The following is a 22131-nucleotide window of genomic DNA, read 5'->3' as shown; positions in this document are numbered from 1 at the left end:
GTCACCTTCCCAGGCTGTGAGCTACATAGTCAAGCATCTGAAGGATCTTCATGATACAACCTCTAACGGATGCAGAAGGAGAAAGACTTTCCTCTGCTAAGACACATGCAGGATAAGACTGAACCTGGACACCAAAGTAAATGGAAAGCCAACAAATGTTGATGTGTTTGAAACATCAATTCTTTTTCTTTTTAAAAGTCAGCATTTCATTGATTTTAGTGATAACAATAGCGGGTTCTTTTTCTTTTCTTTTCTTTTTTCTTTTCTTTCTTTTTTTTTTTTTTTCCAAGACAGGGTTTATCTGTGTAGCCCTGGCTGTCCTGGAACTCACTTTGTAGACCAGGCTGGCCTCAAACTCAGAAATCCGCCTGCCTCTGCCTCCCAAGTGCTGGGATTAAAGGTGTGCGCCACTACCGCCTGGCCACGGGTTATTTTTCTATCAGTATAACTATTCAATTGTAGTTTATGCTAAGCTCTGTGACATGCATGCTGGGGCTCGAATGCAGACCGGAAAGCATTTCATTGGCTGAGCTATTTCTCTCTCCGTGCTTTTTATGCCAGGTCTTTGCTGTGTAGCTCAGGCTGGTCTGGACTCCTAAGTGTGCTTCTCCAACCTCCCAAATGCCAAGGTGACAGTTATAGACCACCATGCCCAGTTCCAAAACGGCTAATTTTACATTCCAAGAGTCTCCATCTCAAATTTAAAATGTGTAATCCCCACCAACTGCCCTGCCTCTCCCCCATAACCTTTCTGTCTAGCTCCTCTGGAACACTCGAGTCTATTACCTTCTCCGTGCAGCAGTGACGGGTCTAGGAGCTCCATCATGTACTCGATTTCAGTGTCCAATTCAAGCATGTCACACTGAGCTATGACATAGGTCAGGACTGGCAAGAAGTCGTCCGCACCATACATCCTCCCTAGGATCAGGAAGAGGGGGCAAGGTGGAATATTTTTAATCGGTGTTTCTTTCTTTCACATCCTATTTGCTGTTTTTATTAGCCACTAAGAGTCATGCTGGGGAAATGTGCTACTTATAAGCAGGCGTGGGAGATCCCGGAAGCCTACCTACGTGGCCCTGGCCTCTCCACCCACTGCTTTCTGTGACCAGCCCTGCTGACATTTTCATAATGAATGTCTCTGAGACAGCTCAGATTTTCTTCCCATTTTTAAGATTTGTGCACTAGGTCAGAGTGCTTTTAAGTGTTTTAAGTTGTTATCAAGGCATAATATAAACCCTGAATGAGATATTTCCATAGGCTAGGTCTTTCTGGCTCACTGTCTTCTGTGTACATTTTTTGAAAACGTAATGACAGACCAAACTTACATCAGGAAAAAATTTTTGCTTTCTGCTCAATGTTCATTTTATCTGTTTGATTTATTTAAATCAGTGTTGATTTACTTAAATCAGTCCATTCATGATAGCACCATTGTTTAATAGCAATATATAGGGAGAAGGAGGGGGAGGAAGGGGAGAAGAAAGAAAAGGAGGAGGAGGAGGAGGAAGAGGAATAAGAGGAGGAAGAGGAGGAGGAGGAGGGAGAAGAAGAAGAAGAAAGGGAAGGAGAAGAAGAAGAAAGAAGAAAGAAGAAAGAAGAAAGAAGAAGAAGAAGAATCCTTATCTCTCCTGTTGTTTGTTTGCAATGGTGGTTCCTAAATGGGGTGACTTTGCCAGTGGAGACTATATTTGACACTATTGGAGTTTTCATGATCACAGCTGGAGGGTGAGGGTGCAAATGGTATCCAGGATGTTGCTCAGCTTCCCCACAGGAAGCAGGACAGCCCCCACAATGAAGAAGGTCATGTCTGAAACATCACCAGAGTACAGATGGAGAGACAATCCTTCAGATCAAGGTAATTCTGAGCAGGTACTATTTTGGAAATTTTTATAAATGATCTCATGAGCTACAGAGATATGTGTTTCAAATTTCAGAGGCCTTGTCCATAGACTGGCAATAGTTCAAAGGATGTGTGTGTGTGTGTGTGTGTGTGTATGTGTGTTCGTGTGCGCACGCACATGCACACAGAGCCCAGGGGTTGACATTAGGTTTCGTCCTCAATTGCTCTCTTCTGTATTTACTGAGGCAGAGTTTCTCACTTAGAGCTTACCTATTTGGCTATTCTAGCTAGTTATATCACCCTAGGGATCCCCTTTTCTCTGCCTCACGAACGTAGGATTGTGGGTAAGCTGCCACACACATCCCACCCAGCATCTACATGGATGCTGGAGATCTGAACTCTGGTCCTTATGCTTGCCTGACAGGTGCCTCACTGAACCACCTCCCTGGTCCCAAGAGCTCAGAGGTTAAAATCCTCACTCAGCGCTCTACAGTATGTGAACATGCGCATTCCTATTGACTCCAGCAACAGGTAACAGAGCCCGTGTTTTCTCTCTGTGGCTTTTCTACTATGGCAATTTCTGTCAAGAGAAAGGTTGGTCCTCGCCCACTCTCTGAAGGCCTAGAACAGGGTGGGCTCAGTCACTACCCATGACTCATGGTTACTTCTGCATCTTCAGGAAAGAGCCAGGGGAATTCTAAGGACTTATTTCCCACTTTGTAATTCTTTGATGATGACTTACAATCACATCGCTTCAGCCTCATTCTTACCAAGCACTCCAGATTTCTCAAACGTGTGCTATAGATTATCAGCATAAACAGGCATGGGCCAGAGTGTGGCAAAGGTTCTCACTAATGTTCCCATTGCACTTGGAGTTCACAATGAGGTGCCTTACCTCATTCTCACATTATGGAGGAGAGGGTCATATGTAACAACAGATGTGGGGACTGCAGGGTTGAGGACGAAGGTGGCCAAAGTCCCTTCGTAAAGAGACTCAGTTGCACAGGGAGGTTAACAGATTCATAAGCACTGTGCTGCATTAAGTTTTTTTTTTTTTTTTTCCAAGACAGGGTTTCTCGGTGTAGCCCTGGCTGTCCTGGAACTCACTCTGTAGACCAGGGTGGCCTTGAACTCAGAAATCTGCCTGCCTCTGCCTCCCAAGTGCTAGGATTAAAGGTGTGTGCCACCACTGTCCAGCACATTAAGTCTTTATTTAAGTCAGCATTATAGACAACTCTTACTTTGTCCTTACCCTTCACTGACTGAGCTATTGTGTTACTCTGCTGCATGAGACTCATTTGACAATTCTGTCAGTTGCATTTGTATTTCTGTAGGCTACTAGGTGACATGGAGAGACTGAAGGGAGGGGATATTGGGGCTCAGTCAGAAATCTGGACCAAGTGACAGGCTGCCTCACCTGAGTTGTTCTCCATGACAGTGTAGATGAGCTTGCAGACCCGTAGCAAGAGCATGACTTTCTTTTCTGGTGAATACATCTTCTGCATCGTCATGAATTTAAGCTTGATTTTCTCCAGCTCCATCAAGTCAGGGGTTGGGGCAAAAACCCCCAGCTCCTGTGGGTTCCTCTGCCGCACGAGCTGTAGGTTTTCCTTGAGTTGTTTCCACGAGCCGTCAGCCGTGTGGAAGTCCTTCAGCATGGCCTCCACATGGCCCTTGAGGGGTTTCAAGATGCATTTGTGCATGGCCTTCTCCAACACCACATCTGCCAAAGAAAAAAGAAGTTACTGTGACAGCAGTCTGGAGAGGGTGACTGCAACTGGTACTTTCTTGGGATACAGATCTGTGACTCTACACAGCCTTCAGAGGAGAGGACAAACATGTGATCAGGACTTTTAACACCCGATAGACTACAGACAGAAGGCGAGCTTGCCCTGATAACACTGCCCTTGCACACATTCAATAATATAAGCAGACTTATGTTAATCTCCCTACATTCGAGCAAATATTTCAGAAGACCTTCTGATATAGATGTTCCGCTGTCCTTCCAGTTGCTATGGTATCTGGTAGGATTTTCTTCCTTTTTAGAAAACACACGCACACATGTACGGGTGTGTGTGTGTGTGTGCGTGCGTGCGTGCGTGCGTGCGTGCGTGTGTGTGTGTGTGTGTGTGTGTGTGTGTGTGAGCAGCCCTATGCTGGCAAGAGTAGGGAGGTCCTAGGACAAGCTCAGGTGTCCACCCTCATCTGCTACCTTATTCGAGGCACGGTCTCTTCTTCGCTGTCCACTGCTCTGCATGACAGGCTAGCTGGCCTGCAAGCTAAAGGGTTTTCTAATAGTGGGGTGGGATTTTGGATTGTGTTCTGAACCAAAAAACCGTCCTTTCATTTGCAACAGAGGAGTCAGTGAGGCATCAGGTGAGATCTGAATACAGCCTGCAGCTTTGGTAACTGAAGGGACTCACACACAGTGGGGGGTGCTCCCTCCCAGAACCCCCCCCCCCCCCCGTTAGGCACAATCTATATCCAAACACCTATTTTCACAGAGAGATTCTTTATTAAGCTGGTAAGAAAAGTAAAGTGGATGTTTTCTGGCAGAAGGCAGCAGCAAATGACCTTGCAGGTGTGACTTTGTGATTTTTTTTTTTTAAAGAGGAAAAAAGGGAAGGTCTGTGTTAGGCTGGGCTAGGATGAGGTGGTATGTTATAATTGGCATGTTAGTTAGTCAAACCAAAGGAGGCTTTTGGTTGCTGGACTTGAAGATTTTGATAGCTGGACCTTGGGATCAGCCTTAGGAGTCTGGCATAAGACAGTGTCCAAATGAGGGAAATGAACCTTGGGGGCTGCCTTTAAGGATGGAGTCTATGGTTTACAAGGGAGAGGGAAGTGGGAAGGGCAAGACCTGCTAAAACTGTGTTTGCTACCCTCTGGTTTGCTAGAGCCCTTCAGCAACTGTGTAAATACAGCTTTAGCATTGTTTGTTTGTTTTTTTTCCCCAAGCTTGACAACTATATTGAAGTCTTCAATAGATAGCTTTGTTTTTAGGAAACAATAAAATATTGTGGTAAAGGGGGTATAATGCTTGTGATGAAGTCGATAATGGTTCAGAGACAAAGAAGGCACACGTGTGCACATGTGCAATGTGCACATAAACAGAAAGAAGGACAGAGCGACTGTGGCAAAGGGCCAACACTTGGGGCTTTGGGTTATAACCCAATCCCTGCAACAGCTCCTTAATTTTGCATAACATTAATACTATACTATCCATATTTTACAGATGAAGAAGTCCACAAATATCCGACGGCTCGCTTGAGGTGACATGACTACTTAGAACAACCATGTAGGCAGCTTTCCAGGTAAATCATCTCTCCTTTTTTGGTGTGCTAGGGATCAAGCTCATGGCCTTGAGTATAATAAACATGTCCACTGGAGTCGCACCCTCCTCCAACCCCAAGCAAGTGATCTCTTCTTTTAAATTTCAAGTCACTTTGTACACACTGACCAGTTTGTCTACCTCACTCAAGGGTTCTGAAAAGGGCATTCATAAATACCTGTCTCCTGCACCTTGGCAGACAGGTCATCAAGGAAGTGGGTGCGTCATGTCAATCATGAATTAGGAATGCACATAAATGTCCATAGCAGGGCTATTCATTATTGCTCCAAATTGGAAAGAACCTGAAGCCCAATCCAACAGAATGGCTTATGGGATGTAATCACACTGTGTTATTTGACAATGGGACTCAGACAATGGGATACATTGAGTCAGTGAGGAAGCCCACAGCTCCACAGACAGCATGGGTGAATCAGATACCACACTGAGTGGGAAAGAGGCATAGTAGGCACAGCCTTTCATCTCTATAAAGTCTAATGCACAGTTTGCCAATGGTTCAGAAGTTAGGCTAGCAGTTGCCCTTGGGTAGGAACCAACGAGGGGCCATGGGGCCACTTTGGTATGTGTGAGGATGGAAAAGCTTTGCCTATTTGAGTGTCCATATATGAGACCCAGTGCTTACTACTAGTGCACTTTATGCATCCAAATACACATGTGGACAGAAGACACTAAAGACCGCATGGAGTTTTTACCTGGGACTCTCAGAGCAACACATAACTTCAGAATGAGCTGGGTCGCCTCTGGGCTGTTCTTGGAGGGTGAGGACAATGCGGGGTGGGGGTGGGGGGATGGGGGTGGTTCATTCCCAGCAAACTGACCAGGCTCCCCCTTCCATTTATCCAGTGGCCAGGGACCAGTGCTGACCTGGGTGTAGTGCAGCCACGGGAATTTGCTAGGAGTAGCCCATTTCCTTAAAACCCAAAAGTAAAAAAATAATTCTTGGTGCTGAAATGGATGGGAAACCTGAATCTACCCTCTGATGTCACTTGATTTTAGCTAGTAGCCCAGGCTGTCCTGGAAGTTGTTACTGTGTAGATCAAGCTAGCTTCAAACTCACAGCAATTTTCTTTCTCCCTTAGCTTCTATGGTTGGCTGACTCTTCACTGATTTCAGAAGTCACTCAAGGAGTGAAAAGCTAAAGGACCAGGACATCTGCCTAGAAATAGTGTTTTCTTAAAAAAAAAAAAAAGAGAGAGAGAGAGAGAGAAGGAAGAGAAAGAGAAGGAGGAGGAGAAACAGTAGAGGTGGTGGGTAGGGAAGAAAGGGTAGACCTTGAGTTGAAGGAAATTCTGGGAGAATTAATAATAAAATATAAAAAGAAGCCACTTAGCTATGTAGTAAAGAAATAAGCCTCTGCTAGCTTCACAGGGATAACATGACCAACTATTTACCTTGTTTTCAGGAACATGAATTTGTCTAGGAATTTTTCTGAAATGTGTCTAGCTCAAACCAGTTGAAACCAGTCACTCACTGCCTGGGCATGCCAGGTGTTTGATGGTTGACCATTTGCTACAAAGGGTCAAACCCTCCACTATCCCAGAATAGTTTTCTGTGCAGGTGGCCAACTGCTTCCTTTTCCTTGTCTGTAAATGCCTCTCTCCACACCTTAGAGCTCCTTATCCATAAGCAGCAACACAGCCTTTCTGTCCTCAAGAAGGTGGATTTGAGATTTGGGGCTTTCCATCTCCTCATATTCGGCAACCCTGTGAACAAACTCTTTTGTCAAACACAGTGACTTCAGACATTTGGGATGGTCAGAGATAGTATTAGGCATTTCTCTAATGTTTTTGTTTGTTCATTTGTTCTTTTTAAAAGACCAAACTTTAAAACTAAGACTGATCTCTTCGCTTTCTTTTCAGGGCTGAGCTCTTACTGCCTATCCTTACCAAACCCTTGATAAGAGTGTGGGGAGGGTTTGAAATAAAAGGAAGGACCATTGACCCCACCGAGTGACCCCACTGCTTCTCTCCAGCCCAAAACCAAAGTTTCTGCTCTTAAGCAAGAGAACAAAATCATTTGAGGAACATAAGAAACAGGACCTCTCAGAATGAGGCCTAGCCCAGACAAAAGCCAAACCAAAACAGCGGTGGTGCTCACAGCTCTTGTAGATTACCAACTTGTTTCTTTCAGCTGTTTTCCATTGTCTCTGGGTGTTTTAATTCCAACAGGAGAATCTCACATCTTTCCTACTAAAGAACAACAACACTATTCTAGACACTCTGTGTTCACAGACTCCTCAAATCCTCAAACTCTGTACACAGAGGACTAGGATATAATCACTTCACAGAAGAAGAAATCATGTCACCAGCAAGCAAGAGGGAGAGCCATGATTGCAACCCGGAACACCTGCTTCAAGGGTTCTTGATGGTAAGTTGGCCCAGCTACACTCCATCAACAGAAAACATGTATAAGAGTACAAATATCCATTAATGAAAAAGGAATAGCCAACTTCTCTTTGATGCTCATTTTTTTTCTATTTTGCTGCTAATAAGAAAGCCCTAGAACAGCTGAGCTTGGTGGTATATGCCTTTAGAATCCTAGAACTTAGGAAGCAAAGACTGGCTATTCTCTGTGACTTTGAAGCCAATCTGGACTACATAGAGAGTTCCAGGACAGCCAGGGCTAGAGAAATTCTGTTGAAAAGAAAGAACTAAAGAACTGTTTGAACTGTAATATTTTAGATCTTAGAAACCATATATTAGTTGTAACCCTCTGAATGACCCAAACTGGAAACAAGGTTTGTGAAAACAGGGGTCCTATTCACTGGTCCCATAGACTATCCCTAAGTGGGAAGGGGCAAAACGTATGTTGGTTCTCCTCACCTCATTTCTACTTAATGTAGTAATTGATAAGAAATATTCAATGTGTTGGCCTTTAGGCAACAATTGATTCATTCTTCTATGAAGAAACGGAGACAGGCTGGAGAGATGGCTCAGTGGGTAAGAGCACTGACTGCTTTTACAGAGGTCCCGAGTTCAATTCCCAGCAACCACATGGTGGCTCACAACTATCTCTAATGGGATCTGATGCTCTCTTCTGGTATGTCTGAAGACAGCTACAGTGTACTCATATACACAAAAAAAAATAAATAGACCTTAAAAAAAAAAAACAAAAAAACAGAGACAGAACACTTGGGAGAAGGCAGCAGGGGAATCAGAAGTTCAAGGCCAGCCTCAGCTATGTAGCAATCTAATGGCCAACCTGGGCTCCATGACACTGTGTTTCAAAACAAGCAATAAGAGGGGAGAAAGAGTCTTCCCCTTTTCCATCTGTCTGAGCTACAGGATATATTTTCCACAGGGCGGAGACAGCAGAAGAAATACCATCTGCCCCATAACACACTGGCTTTGCTTGTGAGCTTTCTGCTTACCCACTGCTAGCCAGGCAGCCTGAGAAGCCCAGCGGAAAGGGTGAAATCCAATGAAGCCTGTTGTAGAAGAAGCACTGGAAGCCATTACACCCCGCAGCCAGTCCAGCTCCACCTTCTTAAGTGGCCATGACTAACTGACTTTACTTTTTTATAGTTACCATCCAGACTCTCTTCAGAATGTTCAGAATGGTTCATGCAATGTCATACATGAACCATTAGTCTGAGCCTGACTGAGCAGGAGACTATTTAAATGATACAAAATGGTGACTGATCTCCTTCAAGGGATTCTAACAATAACCAGAGTCTAAACAAATACCATGGGTTGGAAGTCCTTGTCTTAGTCACTTTTCTGGCCACAGTAACAGAATACCTGACAGAAAAAATCTTCAGGGAGGAAGGGTTTACTTTGGTTTGCAGTTTGAGGGTACACAGTCCATCATGGTGAATGAGGTGGTTCTGTGTCTGTCTGTGGGAGCTCAGTGTCTACTTGCTTATTATCTGGGAAGACCAGGAAGTAGAGGGAATGGAAGCAGAAGCAGACTTAGGTTATAACCCTTAAAGGCCTTTTCTCCATAACAGAAGTAATGAGAAAACCACTTGACAAAGATAATAGATTAGCTTATACAGCTTCTATGTTGGTTATTTAAAAATGATGAAAGTGTCAGAACTAGGAACTAACATTTGATAGCAATACGAGGTGCTTTTGTAGGAAAGTTGAGTTGTTGAATTTAAACATTTTACAGGGTTTCTCTGTATAGCCCTGGCTGTCCTGGAACTCACTCTGTAGACCAGGCTGGCCTCGAACTCAGAAATCTGCCTGCCTCTGCCTCCCAAGTGCTGGGATTAAAGGCATGCGCCACCACTGCCCAACAAACATTTACAGTTCTAACATATAATTGGCACTTGTTTGTGTATAGGATACCTACTAAGGATGCTAAACTCACTGCTTCCTTTGGAACAGGTGACGCCTCTGAAGAGACTCCAGGTCTATGGATTCAGGTCAAGGTTTTTGATTTGCATTTTTGAAAAAATTTAGATACTAGTTCTGTCTTTTTAAAAAATATTTATTTATTTATTTCATGTATGTGAGCACACTGTTGCTATCTTCAGACATACCAGAATGCGGCATCGGATGCCCATTACAAATGGTTGTGAGCCACCATGTGGTTTCTGGGAATTGAACACAGAACCTCTGGAAGAGCAGCCAGTGCTCTTAACCTCTGAGCCATCTCTCCAGCCCTTTGTTTTGCATTTTAATATTAATTGTGGTTAGATTAAGAGCCCTCTGCTTCCCTGGTCACTGCCTTCCCTCGCTCAGGCACTCATCACTGTTAGTTCCTCCCCTCTGCTAAAAACTGAAGATCTGAGGCTTTCTAACTTCTCTGTGCTCCGGTTCATCTAGTGTTTCCCCACAGCCTCATTTTGTTCCGGTCTCACAGCGTGGAAAGCACAGAGAGTTGGATATCTTGAGTGGTCATGTATCCATCCAAACAGGGGGAGTAAGGAGTAAGAGGAAAAGAATCCCAGCCCTACTTCAGATGAGGAAACATGGCACAGGAGGATACTCCAGCCTTCCGCTGAGTGTGGGTTAAAGAGTGGGGTCAACCTATCATTAGTGCAGGTTTGGGATGGGTGGTGAAGCCCAGATTACATGGCTGTGCCTACTCCATCCTGTCCACTGTAGGACCGGACGGGACCTCTCTCTGAGCTTCTGTACCATCTCACAAGCTCCTCTTGGGGCTGCTCTCATTTTTTGCAGCCTGGATCCCAATGACACTTTCCATCTGCCCACCTGTATCATTGCCTCCCCTGCAGCAGCCTCAGCCCCCAGTGTTCTTTGTGGCTGCTGCCTAGACATTGGGAAAGTTAGATTTTTCTCCTTGATAGGAATTCTTCTGAAGATCTCACCTGGGGGAACATCACTGGAACTGACTCAGCACGGATCTTCCAGGTAACATATATCCCAAGCATTAAACAGAAAATCCTTCCTCTGGGTACTGACATGAAGATGATATATTTTGTTACTCCTGAAGATCACCGATACCTACTGGTGATGGCATCATTGACAGGTGTGGGACAGTCTCTCTTGCAGCTCTGTTGGGGTGTCTTGGAACATATGGTTGTCAAGGGCATGCCAGCCACACATACTTTGACTCATCAACAATAACACTTTATACCAGCCCAGCAAAGAAGGTATTGATATACAGATGGCAAGTACTGGCATTGTTATTCATTTAATTACATGTATGCATGTGTATCTGTATATGGGTGTATGTGCATAAGTGCAGGTACCCCAGGAGGCCAGCAGAGGGCATCAGATCCCTTACAGGAGGTGGTAAACCACCCAAGATGAGTTCTGGGGACTTGAACTTGAGTTCACTGAAGGAGTAGTGCATGCAATTAGTCAGTCACTTTCCAGAGCCTCTCTGGAAAAAATATTAAATTTTGCCCATTTGGAAAGTTTCAGTGAAGGCTGCCATGAAAATATATGGGCTTGATCCAAGTAGCATCTCACATAAGATGCATTTCACATAAGTAGCATCTCACATAAGGAATCTCTAGGGCTGATTTCAGCGTCTTCCAGTAAAAGATCAGTAAAAACCAAGGCGGGGAAGAAAGGGAAGTGAGCCCGTCCTCTGCTCAGACGCTGAGCTTGTGAAGCTGGGCTGGAGGCCGGACCTGCAGACCACTAAAGCCTCAGCCTGTGCAATGTCAACTTTGCTGACACGGCCAATTGGAATTATTCTTTTTGTGAGTAGTGTAATGGAAAAGCACACTGTAATTCTTCTAGTCAATCAGCATGGCAACTTAGGCCCCCTGACTCACACTCTTCAGTTCTGGCCCAAACTCCTCTTTTCCCTGGGGTTTCTTGCCCAAGAGGCAGAACTGTCTAGCACAGCAAACAGTCTAGCACAGACACGCCTTGCTCTGTAATGTGATCTGCACTCTGAACCTCTGAGCAGGGGCTTTGGGAATGGCAGAGTTGGAGGTTGCTTGGGTGGAATATCACGGAGTAGGTGACTCATGCTCAGAGGTTCTCAGCTACGGGCTGGTGAGCCTTCTTGTGGCAGCCATAACACAACAGACTGAATTTTGATATTCTCAAGTAAGAATGAAGCTGGACTTGGTGGTTCATGCCTACAATCCCAGCTACTTGGGAGGCTGAGACAGGATCACAAGCCAGGGCCATTCTGGGCTGCTGAGTAAATTCCAGGCCAGCCTGGCCAACTTATTAAGACCCCGTCTCAAAATAAAAAGAAAAACGAGGGCTTATGCTTGCCTACTGTGTGCCAGGCTCTAAATTCAATCCTCAGTACTGAGGTAGGGTATAAAAATTATTTAGCATTTAAATTAATTTTCAACAATAATATAGGCAGTTTTTCAAAGAAGTGGCCACTCTTTCTCCCATTACTTTACTAATTCTTAACTCTAGGACACGTGATCTTTTCAGGTGACAGAGTCACAAGTACTAGATTAACAGTCAGAAGATGCAAGGTTTTAATCTCAGTTTGGCACTAGCATCTCTCTAGCCACATGACTCAGAATGGCTTTTTAAAAAGCAAATAATTTAAGGTCTTAAATCACATCGTGAATTTACGATAATTACGTTAGACATTAGAACTTGCATCTGACTTGAACACTGATTAAAAACAGCACCTACTCTACAGGACTTGAGGCAGAAGCGGAGGCCGAGGTGAAAGCCTGAAGTTTGAAGCCAGCCTGGTCCATTCTAGCCTGGTCTACTAGTGAGCTCCAGACTATATACACAGTGAGTCCAGCCTGGTCTACATAACAAATTCCAAGCCAATGGAGACTCCTCCCCAAAAAAGCCAAAACAAAATGAAACAAAACAAATACATCAAAACCAAAACAAAACACAATGGCTTCACTCAAGACAACAAACAACAAAAACGAGAGAAAACCAAGCCAAAATCCTTTACCAGCATCTGAACCAAAGCAGCAGTGCAGTGGCTGCTTAACTTGGAAAGATGACCTGTGACCTCCCTTTTTAGAGGTGGGGTTTCTCACTAGGTTGCCCAGATCAGCATCTGACCCCTGGGCTAAAGTAATCCTCCTCAACCTCTTGAGCTTCAACCTCTTGAGAAACTGGGGCTGTAGGCGTGCACCCCTACACTGGGTTCTCAATGTTCTCTTTTTAATGCGTTCTTCATTCTGCGGTGTTCAACCACATCTCAGTACCGTTTCTCCAGGGAAACCAACAAACAATAGCAAAGATTAAAAAAAACAAAACCACTCTTGAATACACAAATCGGTGTGCTTTGTGACAAATGTGGGAATTGAGTTTAAGGATGCTTCTTCAAAGAATTAAAATACTCTTTGACAAAAGCATGTTTTGGTTTACAGCCATTAAAGAAAACACGATATTGTCTCGTTCTTTCACTACTAATTGTTAGGAATGTGGAGGGTTGGATGTTTTGCCAGAATTAGTCATCTGTGGTAAACATTTTCTATGAAACAGAAACTCTGAGGGTTACTAACATTTTCAGAGTTAGACAAATTTTGCTTTTCTTGAAACGAAACTTAAAGACAGAAGGAGTCCCCAAGGCTGATATGATGTCAAAAGGGAAAAACTGTTCTACTAAAATTAAAACATCCAATATTGCTACAAGTTTGGCAAATAGAGACTTAAAGAAAATATGAATCCTCTCTCTCATTGGCTGTCAAGAAACCAAAGCAAGAATACCAACAAGGAATGACTGTCGAGGCAGACGACCGGTCACACTCATCCACGCTGGTCCTTCATACCATGGGACAGCAGGGCTGAGTCAGACTCCCTCTGCCAGTTAAGAACCGACAGCAGAGATTCCGGTAAAGCCTTCAAGTGTGTCCTGTTCTTGTTAAAACACTGGCTTGTTCTTCCCTCCCCCACCTCTTGGTGGGAGGTGAGAGGCTGAGTGACAGCTGTCCAGAAGGAAGCCCATTTGGTAGGCTTGGAATGAAGGAAGAGAGGGCCACGTGGAAACCGGCCCACATCACACCATCGGTAACTTTATTGTTCAATAGACTCACCAAGCTGATGCCACACAACTATATATATTCAAGACCCTCTAAAGGGCAGGGCTTTGTGACAGTCTGAATACAGTGAAAATTCTCCATTTTTAGGACATGGCCATGGACAGTGGCAGTTTTTTATTTTGACACTGACTCACTGCATAAAACTGACACTTGAGTAGAAAGTACTTGAAAGGAGAGCGGTCAGCACTTGAGCAAAGTGAGAGCGGATGAGACCGCTCCTCCCACCCACCCCAACTCCTAAAGAATGGTCCTCCGGTCCTCCGAAAAGCAGTGTCAGCGCCTGCAGACACCAAAGAGGTCCTTGTGCACAGAATTCCTGAGGTCACTTTTACACCGGTGAATGACAGCTCTGATTCTCCGGGGATTAACCCATGAAATGCCTCCTCCTACTCTTTGGCTTCACAGTGGATGGTCTGTAAGTCTGGGATTAAATTAGAATGCCTGTCTCCTATATTTGGTCCCCCAGAAGTTATGAGAAAGGAAGACAGTATGAAATTCTTTTAAAGCAGAGAGACCCAGATGACATTCTTGAAAAGCTTTCCCAGTACTCATAGACACCTGTTCAGAACAAATTTGAGGCTCGAGATTCTGCAGATAGCTCACAGCGAGGATTCCAGTATTCCTTCCAGGAAGTGAGAAGTGAGAATGAGCACACACACACACACATACACACAGAAATACACACACATGCACCAGAGATCAGAAGACACACACACACACACACACACACACAGAAATACACACACATGCACCAGAGATCAGAAGACACACACACACACACACACACACAGAAATACACACGCATGCACCAGAGATCAGAAGACACATACACACACACACACACACACACGCACTAGAGATTAGAAGACACACACATACACACAAAAACACACACACATGCATCAGAGATCAGAAGATACACACACACACACACACACACAGAAACACACACGCATGCACCAGAGATCAGAAGATACACACACACACACACACACACACAGAAATACACACGCATGCACCAGAGATCAGAAGACACATACATACACACACACACACACACACACACACACACATGCATGCACTAGAGATTAGAAGACACACACACACACACACACACAGAAACACACACACATGCATCAGAGATCAGAAGACACACACACACACACACACACAGAAACACACACACATGCACCAGAGATCAGAAGATACATAGACACACACACACAGAAATATACACGCATGCACCAGAGATCAGAAGATACACATACACACACACACAGAAATATACACGCATGCACCAGAGATCAGAAGACACACACACACACACACATACACACACACACACAGAAACACGCATGTACCAGAGATCAGAAGACACACACACAAACACACACGCATGTACCAGAGTTCAGAAGACACATACATACACACACACACACACATGCATGCACTAGAGATCAGAAGACACACACATAAGTACACACATACACACACACAGAAACATACACGCATGCATCAGAGATCAGAAGACACACACACACACACACACACACACACACACACGCAGAAACACACACGCATGCACCAGAGATCAGAAGATATACACACACACACAGAAATATACACGCATGCACCAGAGATCAGAAGACACACACACACACACACACACACAGAAACACGCATGCACCAGAGATCAGAAGACACACACACACACACACACACACACCAGAGATCAGACGACCTGGGCTCCATACCACTCCCGTGCAAGCTCAGGCCCATCCTCTGCCCATATATTAGCTCTACACAACTTGGCCTCTTTCAGAAATTGCAAACAATGAACAATATATGCAGAAATATACCAATATTGGATTAAGAGTCTCAAAAGTGTCATTGTACTAAAAGTCCATAGGAAGCCACCAGCCCCTCAACATAGGGAAATGTCGGGTTAACTCACAGTTCTCATCAGAGTCCTAATTTAGTCACTTCCACATAGAAGGGGACTGACTGGCTTTCTAACAACCAGATTGCTTCCTCCCCTTGGTGCGGTTCTCAGGCTGACCTCTGCAACACTGGCTCTCCTTACTTTCAAAAGTCTGGCGCTCTTCAATGTCCTTTCAAAACACTCTGGTTTTCATTCATGAAGCAACAGGAAAAACTGCTTGCCTTCAGGCAAATGTTAAGAAAATATGAAACATCCCAAACCAGGCCAGGTATGGCCGCACACCCTGCAGTCCCAGCTAGTCCTGAAACAAAGCAGGATTGCTGGATTGTAGACTGCGCAGCCAGGCTAAGTAATACAGCTAGACTTGTGACTTAAAAACAAAACCAACCAAACAACCTAACAACAAATAAAAAGCAAAACCAATAGAAAAGCACAACAATGTTTGATGTTTTTTAAAATAGGTTTTAGCCACAGCATAGGGTCAGCAAAGTGTCACAGCTCCCCCAGGAACAGGAAAACACATGCAGTAGGCTGGCACAGCAGGGTCTTGGGAGCCGAGGCTGGTCAGGGCCACTAAATACACAGCTTCATACTAGTTCAAGCTCTGAACTTGCCGGCTACTAGATGGTGTGGGCTGGCCTATCGTCTGCCTTTCTCCATCCTTCAAGAGATAGAAAGCATTTTGACTAGGGTGGATATGGAAGGGGAGGGGAGAACCCACTGAAGCAGTTTGTCCAGGCTGCTCAGTTCATATAGGAGGCTCTACAGATGTGGGCTTCCTTTCTTACTCGGGACTTCAATTTTAAAGTAATGTTCAGGATGATTTTGGAGAAGATTGAGCTTTTGAAGTATAAGCATTCTGTCTCTCTGTCTCTGTCTCTCTCTCTCTCTCTCACACACACACAGAATATCTGAACCTAACTGACAGGTGACCTTCCCAAGACCTTGTATTAATGCATTGTTCCCCAGGGAAGCCCAGGCTGCGTACCTGTTCACCAAGAAACCCCTGCTCTGTTGGCTAACTGGTGTTGTGTTGTCTGCATGCCGCCCAGCCCTGCCAACAGACCCCTGGCTTCCTCCAGCCCTGGGAGAAAGCATCTCATTCAGGTAAGAGAGTCCCCATGAATATAAGGTTGGAGGGGGTCTTCAGGAGAGAGAAGACTCTGAGGCTGCCAGGAGTGGGGGCGGTGGGTGGGGAAGGGGCCACTTGCGGGGATATTCTGCATTCTGCAGAAGTCTCCTGAAGTGCCTTCCATTCTTAGGCGTAACACAAAGGCACATTCCTTTCAGCCACTTTCTCTGGAGCACCCCAGCTCCTCTAGCCACACCCAAACAGAACCCTGGGCTAGGTCAGAGCCCCACAAGAAAACAAACAAGGCTTTGAGCCTTTTGTGACCAAATCAAAGAGCTGCTCAAATTCAGAGAGAGAGAGAGAGAGAGAGAGAGAGAGAGAGAGAGAGAGAGAGATTCTACCACACACTGTTTACTACTTTCAGCAAATGCACCCAATCAGAAAGAAGAAATCTGGGTTTAGCTAAACCATGGAAATGTTTGTAAACTCCTGGCTGCTGCCGCCCGCTGAATGGAGTCTCTGAAATTAACCTTTTAAGAGTCAACGTCTGAAATGAAAACAAAACAACACCACGATCAACAGCAGCAGCAACAACAGCAAACAACAAACCCTGGATATTCTCGCCCTGGAAAAAAAGACTGCTTGCCAAATTCAAATTTGCCTTGGCAAGTCGCATACCAAGGTAACAATTCAGCCCTTCTGTGAGGTTACCAAGAAAGCATTTCCCCTTGGATTCTGGAGAGAATGCCTCTCATGTGATCTCCAAAATATGTCACTTATTTTAAAGGTACACCAAATAAACTTCTCTCTCCTATTTCTTGTTTCTTCCCACACTGCCTAACACAGACTCTGGAGGATGAAAGCCAGTGGGGAGGTTCCACTTGAGGCTGGACAGGTTCCCAGGGTCCCGAGGGTTGGTCTGTGTTCTTCTGTCTGGGCTGGGGGGCTTGGACCCGGGTGTGCTCCCCACACCTCACCCCTAGTCTTCATACTCCTAACAAAACAAAGGCACCCACAGCCTCTGGAAAGACAGCGGAAGTACTGTCAACAAGCATGCAGGTCACAGACGGATGCACACTCGGAAAATGTTCAACAGATGTGTCACACGCATAGAGCAAGTGTGGGCAGCAACTGGGACCTTCTAAAGTGGTACAAACCCCACCCCTGGGTAGAATCCTCCCGCAGCTCCAACATTTGGAGCTTGGATGTGTAGCATCTGTCTTAAAAGGGAGATCTTTCCATTCAATTCAGGTGGGAGAGTGTGTCATTTGGAACTCCAGAGTAAACTTTATCCCAAACAACTAACAGGACACAGCTGACAAGGGTTACAGCAGATCTTACTTGAAGTGGGTAGAAGGGCACTTACCGATTTGGTCTTCTGGGATCAGTGACTCGATAGGGGGGTCCAGTTCCGAGCTCTGAGACAAATAGTTCTTGACCTGGGTCATGAACTGCCGGATGGTCTGCAGCATATCGGTGCTGGACACATGGCACTCCTTGTTCTCCTTCAGGAAGCTCACGTAGTCCTGCACCAGACACCCGAAATAGGTGCATTTGTCCCGGGACAGCTCGGCGATCCTGCGCACCATCCGCTTCTCAGGGGTCATGAAGGAGCTGAACACCCCGCTCATCTTTCGCAACTGGGACTTGACAAGTTTGGGCAGCACAAAAGAGCTGTTCCTCTTCTTTTTGGACTTGATGGGAGGTGCCATGGTCTCCTGATCACTCTCCCCTTCGTAGTCCTCCAGGCTGCTGGTGGTGTCGGCCTCGTACCCATACAGGGGCATGCTCCGGTCGAACTCCAGCGAGTCGGAGGAGGAAGTGGAAAGGCTCATGTCGCTCAGCCTCTGCCTGGCTCCATGGCACGGTGGTGGCTGTGATTCAGAGCCGGGCGGCGGCGCCCTTGTGCAATCCCCGGGGGCGTCCCTAGGCGGGGCTCCACCTGCGTGCCCAGCTGTGCCCATCTCCAGCTCCAGCTCCAGCTCCAGCTCGGGCTCCGGTTCCGGGCTCCGGCTGGGCCGGCAGGCGGTCAAGGTCTTAGCGCTGCTGCTTTCTGCTTCCAAAAAAGAAGCCTGCTTCTTCAGCCGGGGTGGAGGGATGGGAGTTGGTTTTGTTCCAAGCAGAGCTACGTTCCCATGTTTGCTATGGTTGACTGTTTCTGGCATGCTGGTCTGGGGTTCAGTCCTGGATAGCCCAGGGCTTGTGTGCAGACTATTAATAGCGGGTGGCGGGGGCCTGGGTGGGGGGGACCTAGGTCTCTCGGTGCCATTCGCGTTGGGAGTCCTTGTGCTCGGCCGCTTTGGGTCTGTGCTGAGGTCCTGGCTGTGCACTTTCAAGAAAAGAGGATTAATAAAACACAAGGCTCCGTTGGTCTGGCTGCACTCCAGCTCCGAAGGCGTCCTGGTTTTTATAGAATGCACTCCATTTATAAGGCAGAGCTGACGCAAGGAGGCCGGGCAGATGCCGGCTGAGGGAAGAGGCCTATGGGGGGGTGGGGAGTTTGGGGGTTTGTTGTCTGCCGAGGAGCTCCAAAAATCTGAAAGTCATTATCAGGGAAGACAAGAATGTAAATATAGTGCACTTGGGACATTCCTTCTCACACACACACACACACACACACACACACGCACACGCACACGCACACGCACACACACAATTTAGGGCAAAGGAGGCTAATGGGGTCTGCTGTTTTCCTTTGATCCTTCTCCCCTCCCCCCTTTCACTGTGTTCCCTTACTGGAAAGGGCAGAAAGGCAACTCCAGGGGCCTCTCACCTTCAAAGCCTTTGAGAAAGGTTAGCTGAGCCAACTGGCAGCTCCAGCCCCACCCTTCACACAGGTAAGAAGGACAAAGAAAACTGGAAGGGGTCCAGGATAAGCTTGTAAAGGGCACAGAACTACTGAGCTTGTTTTTCAAAATCGCACTCAGCCCAGAGAGCAACGCCACCCTTCCAATCAACTTCTCCCGGGTGCCCTCCAAGGAGGCGGCTGCCAGCCAGGGAATCCATCTGGCCTCCAAGTTCCCCTTTATGAGGCAGGACCAGCAGCTGGGCCTGGGGGATATTACACAATCTACTTGAGGTTTTACACATTCAGCATTAAAACCCAACAAAGAAGAAAACTGTATTCAAGGGTCCCATCCCTACAGGGGGTAGGATGGGGATGCAGAGAGAGAGAGAGAGAGAGAGAGAGAGAGAGAGAGAGAGAGAGAGAGAGAGAGAGAGAGAGAGGTGTATATATATAGAGAGAGTGAGTGTTATACGTGTGTGTGTGTGTGTGTGTGTGTGTGTGTGTGTGTGTGTTTAGGTTCTAGATATCATTCAAACACTGTTGTCTGAGTGTCAACCTATCAAAAAACCAAAGTTCTAAAACCATCAAAGAATTCTCTTTCCATCTAGGAAGAAAATATTTAACTAAAGTTAAACTCATACTGATTCTGCCAGAGCACTGGGCTAAAGTCAAACCAGGTGAACTGCATGTATTATTAGTGCATTGTCAGCCACTGTCTGGTAGAACCGTGGTGTGTGTGTGTGTGTGTGTGTGTGTGTATGTGTGTGTGAATGTGTGTGTGTGTCCCAGCTGCCAGAGTAAGGACCTTTGGCAGGATGAGGGACATGGCCCACGGTAGCAGGGAGGGGCTGATCCTTAAGGGGTCTTCATCCTTACCCTCCTCACAGGGCCAGAGTGCCACAGGTGTCCATGTGCCACTTAAGATCAACTCGATGCGAGTGAACGTGAGACGCCCCACCCTGGACCTTTCAGTTAGTGCTGCCTTTCCCCAGAAAGATGCCACAGAAAGAGAAGACTCTGGCAGGTCATCCGTGCTTATGCTGGGCTCTCTTTCTTCTGGGGAGCCTTGCTAGTTTGATGGGAGGAGATACAGGGTTACCCAGGCACACTTAGCTCCAGTATTTGAGAGTCGGATGGACAATGGGTAATAAATCCCAGAAAATGTGGCTCAGGGACCTCATGGTTGTGAGAGCTGCATTTTGCCATGGAAGTCGGATTCTTTTTTTTTTGTTTGTTTATTTGTTTTTGTTTTTGTTGTTTTGTTTATCTGTTTGTTTGGTTTTGGTTTTTTGAGACAGGGTTTCTCTATATAGCCCTGGCTGTCCTGGGACTCACTCTGTAGACCAGGCTGACCTCGAACTCAGAAATCTACTTGCCTCTGCCTCCCAGGTACTGGGGATTAAAGGTGTGCGCCACCACTGCCCAGTGGAAATGGGATTCTTACAAGTGTTTTTGATGTATCGATGGGGCCACGAACAACCTCACAGGGATTCATTTTAAGACAGACTCATCGTGCATGGGCACCCACTTACTTAGTCCCAGCTGGGCTAGTTCTTCAAGCTGAGACTCCGTCTTGGCTGTTGAAATGGCATAAGGCAGCTTCAAGGTAAATGGCAGAACATCCCTGGTATAAGCAAAAAAGAGAGAGAGAGAGAGAGAATGTTTGTAATTACATGGCTGGTGACTCTCTCACATTCATTTTTCACTCGGGAAATGTTTCATCTTAAACTGTCGAAAACATCTCAAGTTGACACCATCCCACATCCAACCAGACCTTCTCTCTTTTGGTGACTCTCATCTGAATTATTCCACGGTGGGACAGGCCAAGCCACAGGCTGCTTGATTAACTCTGTGACAATGATCGTGTCTCCCTGCTGGGGTAGCATTAGGTATATAGAGTTCACTATCAAAATGCTGGTAGATCCATCACTCCTCTAGCGCACAGTGTCCCACTTGGCGCAATGCACATCTTGATGTTGAACCCTCACTCTCTAGACAGGAATGTTCAGTCTCAGACCCCATACCTTACAGGCAGCAGGCTCTCAGCAAGTATCTGCTGGCTCCCTCGAATGCAGTTTCACTGTGCTACATTCCAACTGGAGATCACTCATGTGACCTCTGTGTGCTGGAAATGAAAGTCTCTACTGTGTTTTACAGTGGATGTACTCTAACTTGGATGTACACTCATGGGTCTCTGGGGGTGTCTTGTTATATTATGTACTGCACACTTAGATTTAGGAGATCTGGGTGGGACTGCCAGGTCATGAATGTCACTTGCCATTGGATCAACCTTTGAAGGCAAGTTTTAAGTGCCTCGTGTCACCAACCATCGAAGAGGACAGCACCAAGTGCTGGTGTGCCATATGCAGAGGGGACCCATGGAGAAGCAAGCCTAATAGGAAAATGCCAAGGCAACAGCAGGGCCCTGCCATGCTCGGGGCATAAAGTCTTCAGGAGCAAATGCATGGACCATGGTAGGTTTCTCAGACGGGGGTTGGGGTGGGGTGGAGGGGTGGGGGAGAGGCAGATGGAATAAACAGCCATTCATTTTCATCTGCAACGCTGAGAACCAAGCTCTTAGAACTCATAAGGTTGGCCCAGGTGTCAGCTTAAGGCCCTGTCCAGGAGAATGTCATATTCAAAGACAATGGTGATCTGAACAAAAAGGTGTTATTTATTTATTTATTGGTAGTGGTGTTGGACTTAGAAAAAAAAAATACTATTCACTCCTTCACT

The 22131-nt window shown here is 46.0% G+C and overlaps 1 protein-coding gene across 5 annotated transcripts in view; it reads right to left on the bottom strand.

The window, feature by feature from the left end:
• The window catches only part of Rin2 (Ras and Rab interactor 2), a 210998-nt gene that overhangs the window by 7495 nt on the left and 181372 nt on the right, over positions 1-22131 (bottom strand). For all 5 annotated transcript variants that reach the window (XM_052183807.1, XM_052183811.1, XM_052183810.1 and 2 more), the window contains 4 exons: positions 20928-21019; positions 17974-19143; positions 3255-3560; positions 787-918 (listed from right to left, as the gene is read on the bottom strand). In XM_052183807.1, the coding sequence (XP_052039767.1) occupies positions 787-918; positions 3255-3560; positions 17974-19143; positions 20928-21019 (1700 nt within the window). The remainder of the gene's footprint in view (positions 1-786; positions 919-3254; positions 3561-17973; positions 19144-20927; positions 21020-22131) is intronic.

This window comes from Apodemus sylvaticus, chromosome 5, assembly GCF_947179515.1.
Source record: "Apodemus sylvaticus chromosome 5, mApoSyl1.1, whole genome shotgun sequence".
NCBI lineage: Eukaryota > Metazoa > Chordata > Mammalia > Rodentia > Muridae > Apodemus > Apodemus sylvaticus.
This window is presented reverse-complemented; position numbering and strand designations above follow the sequence as displayed.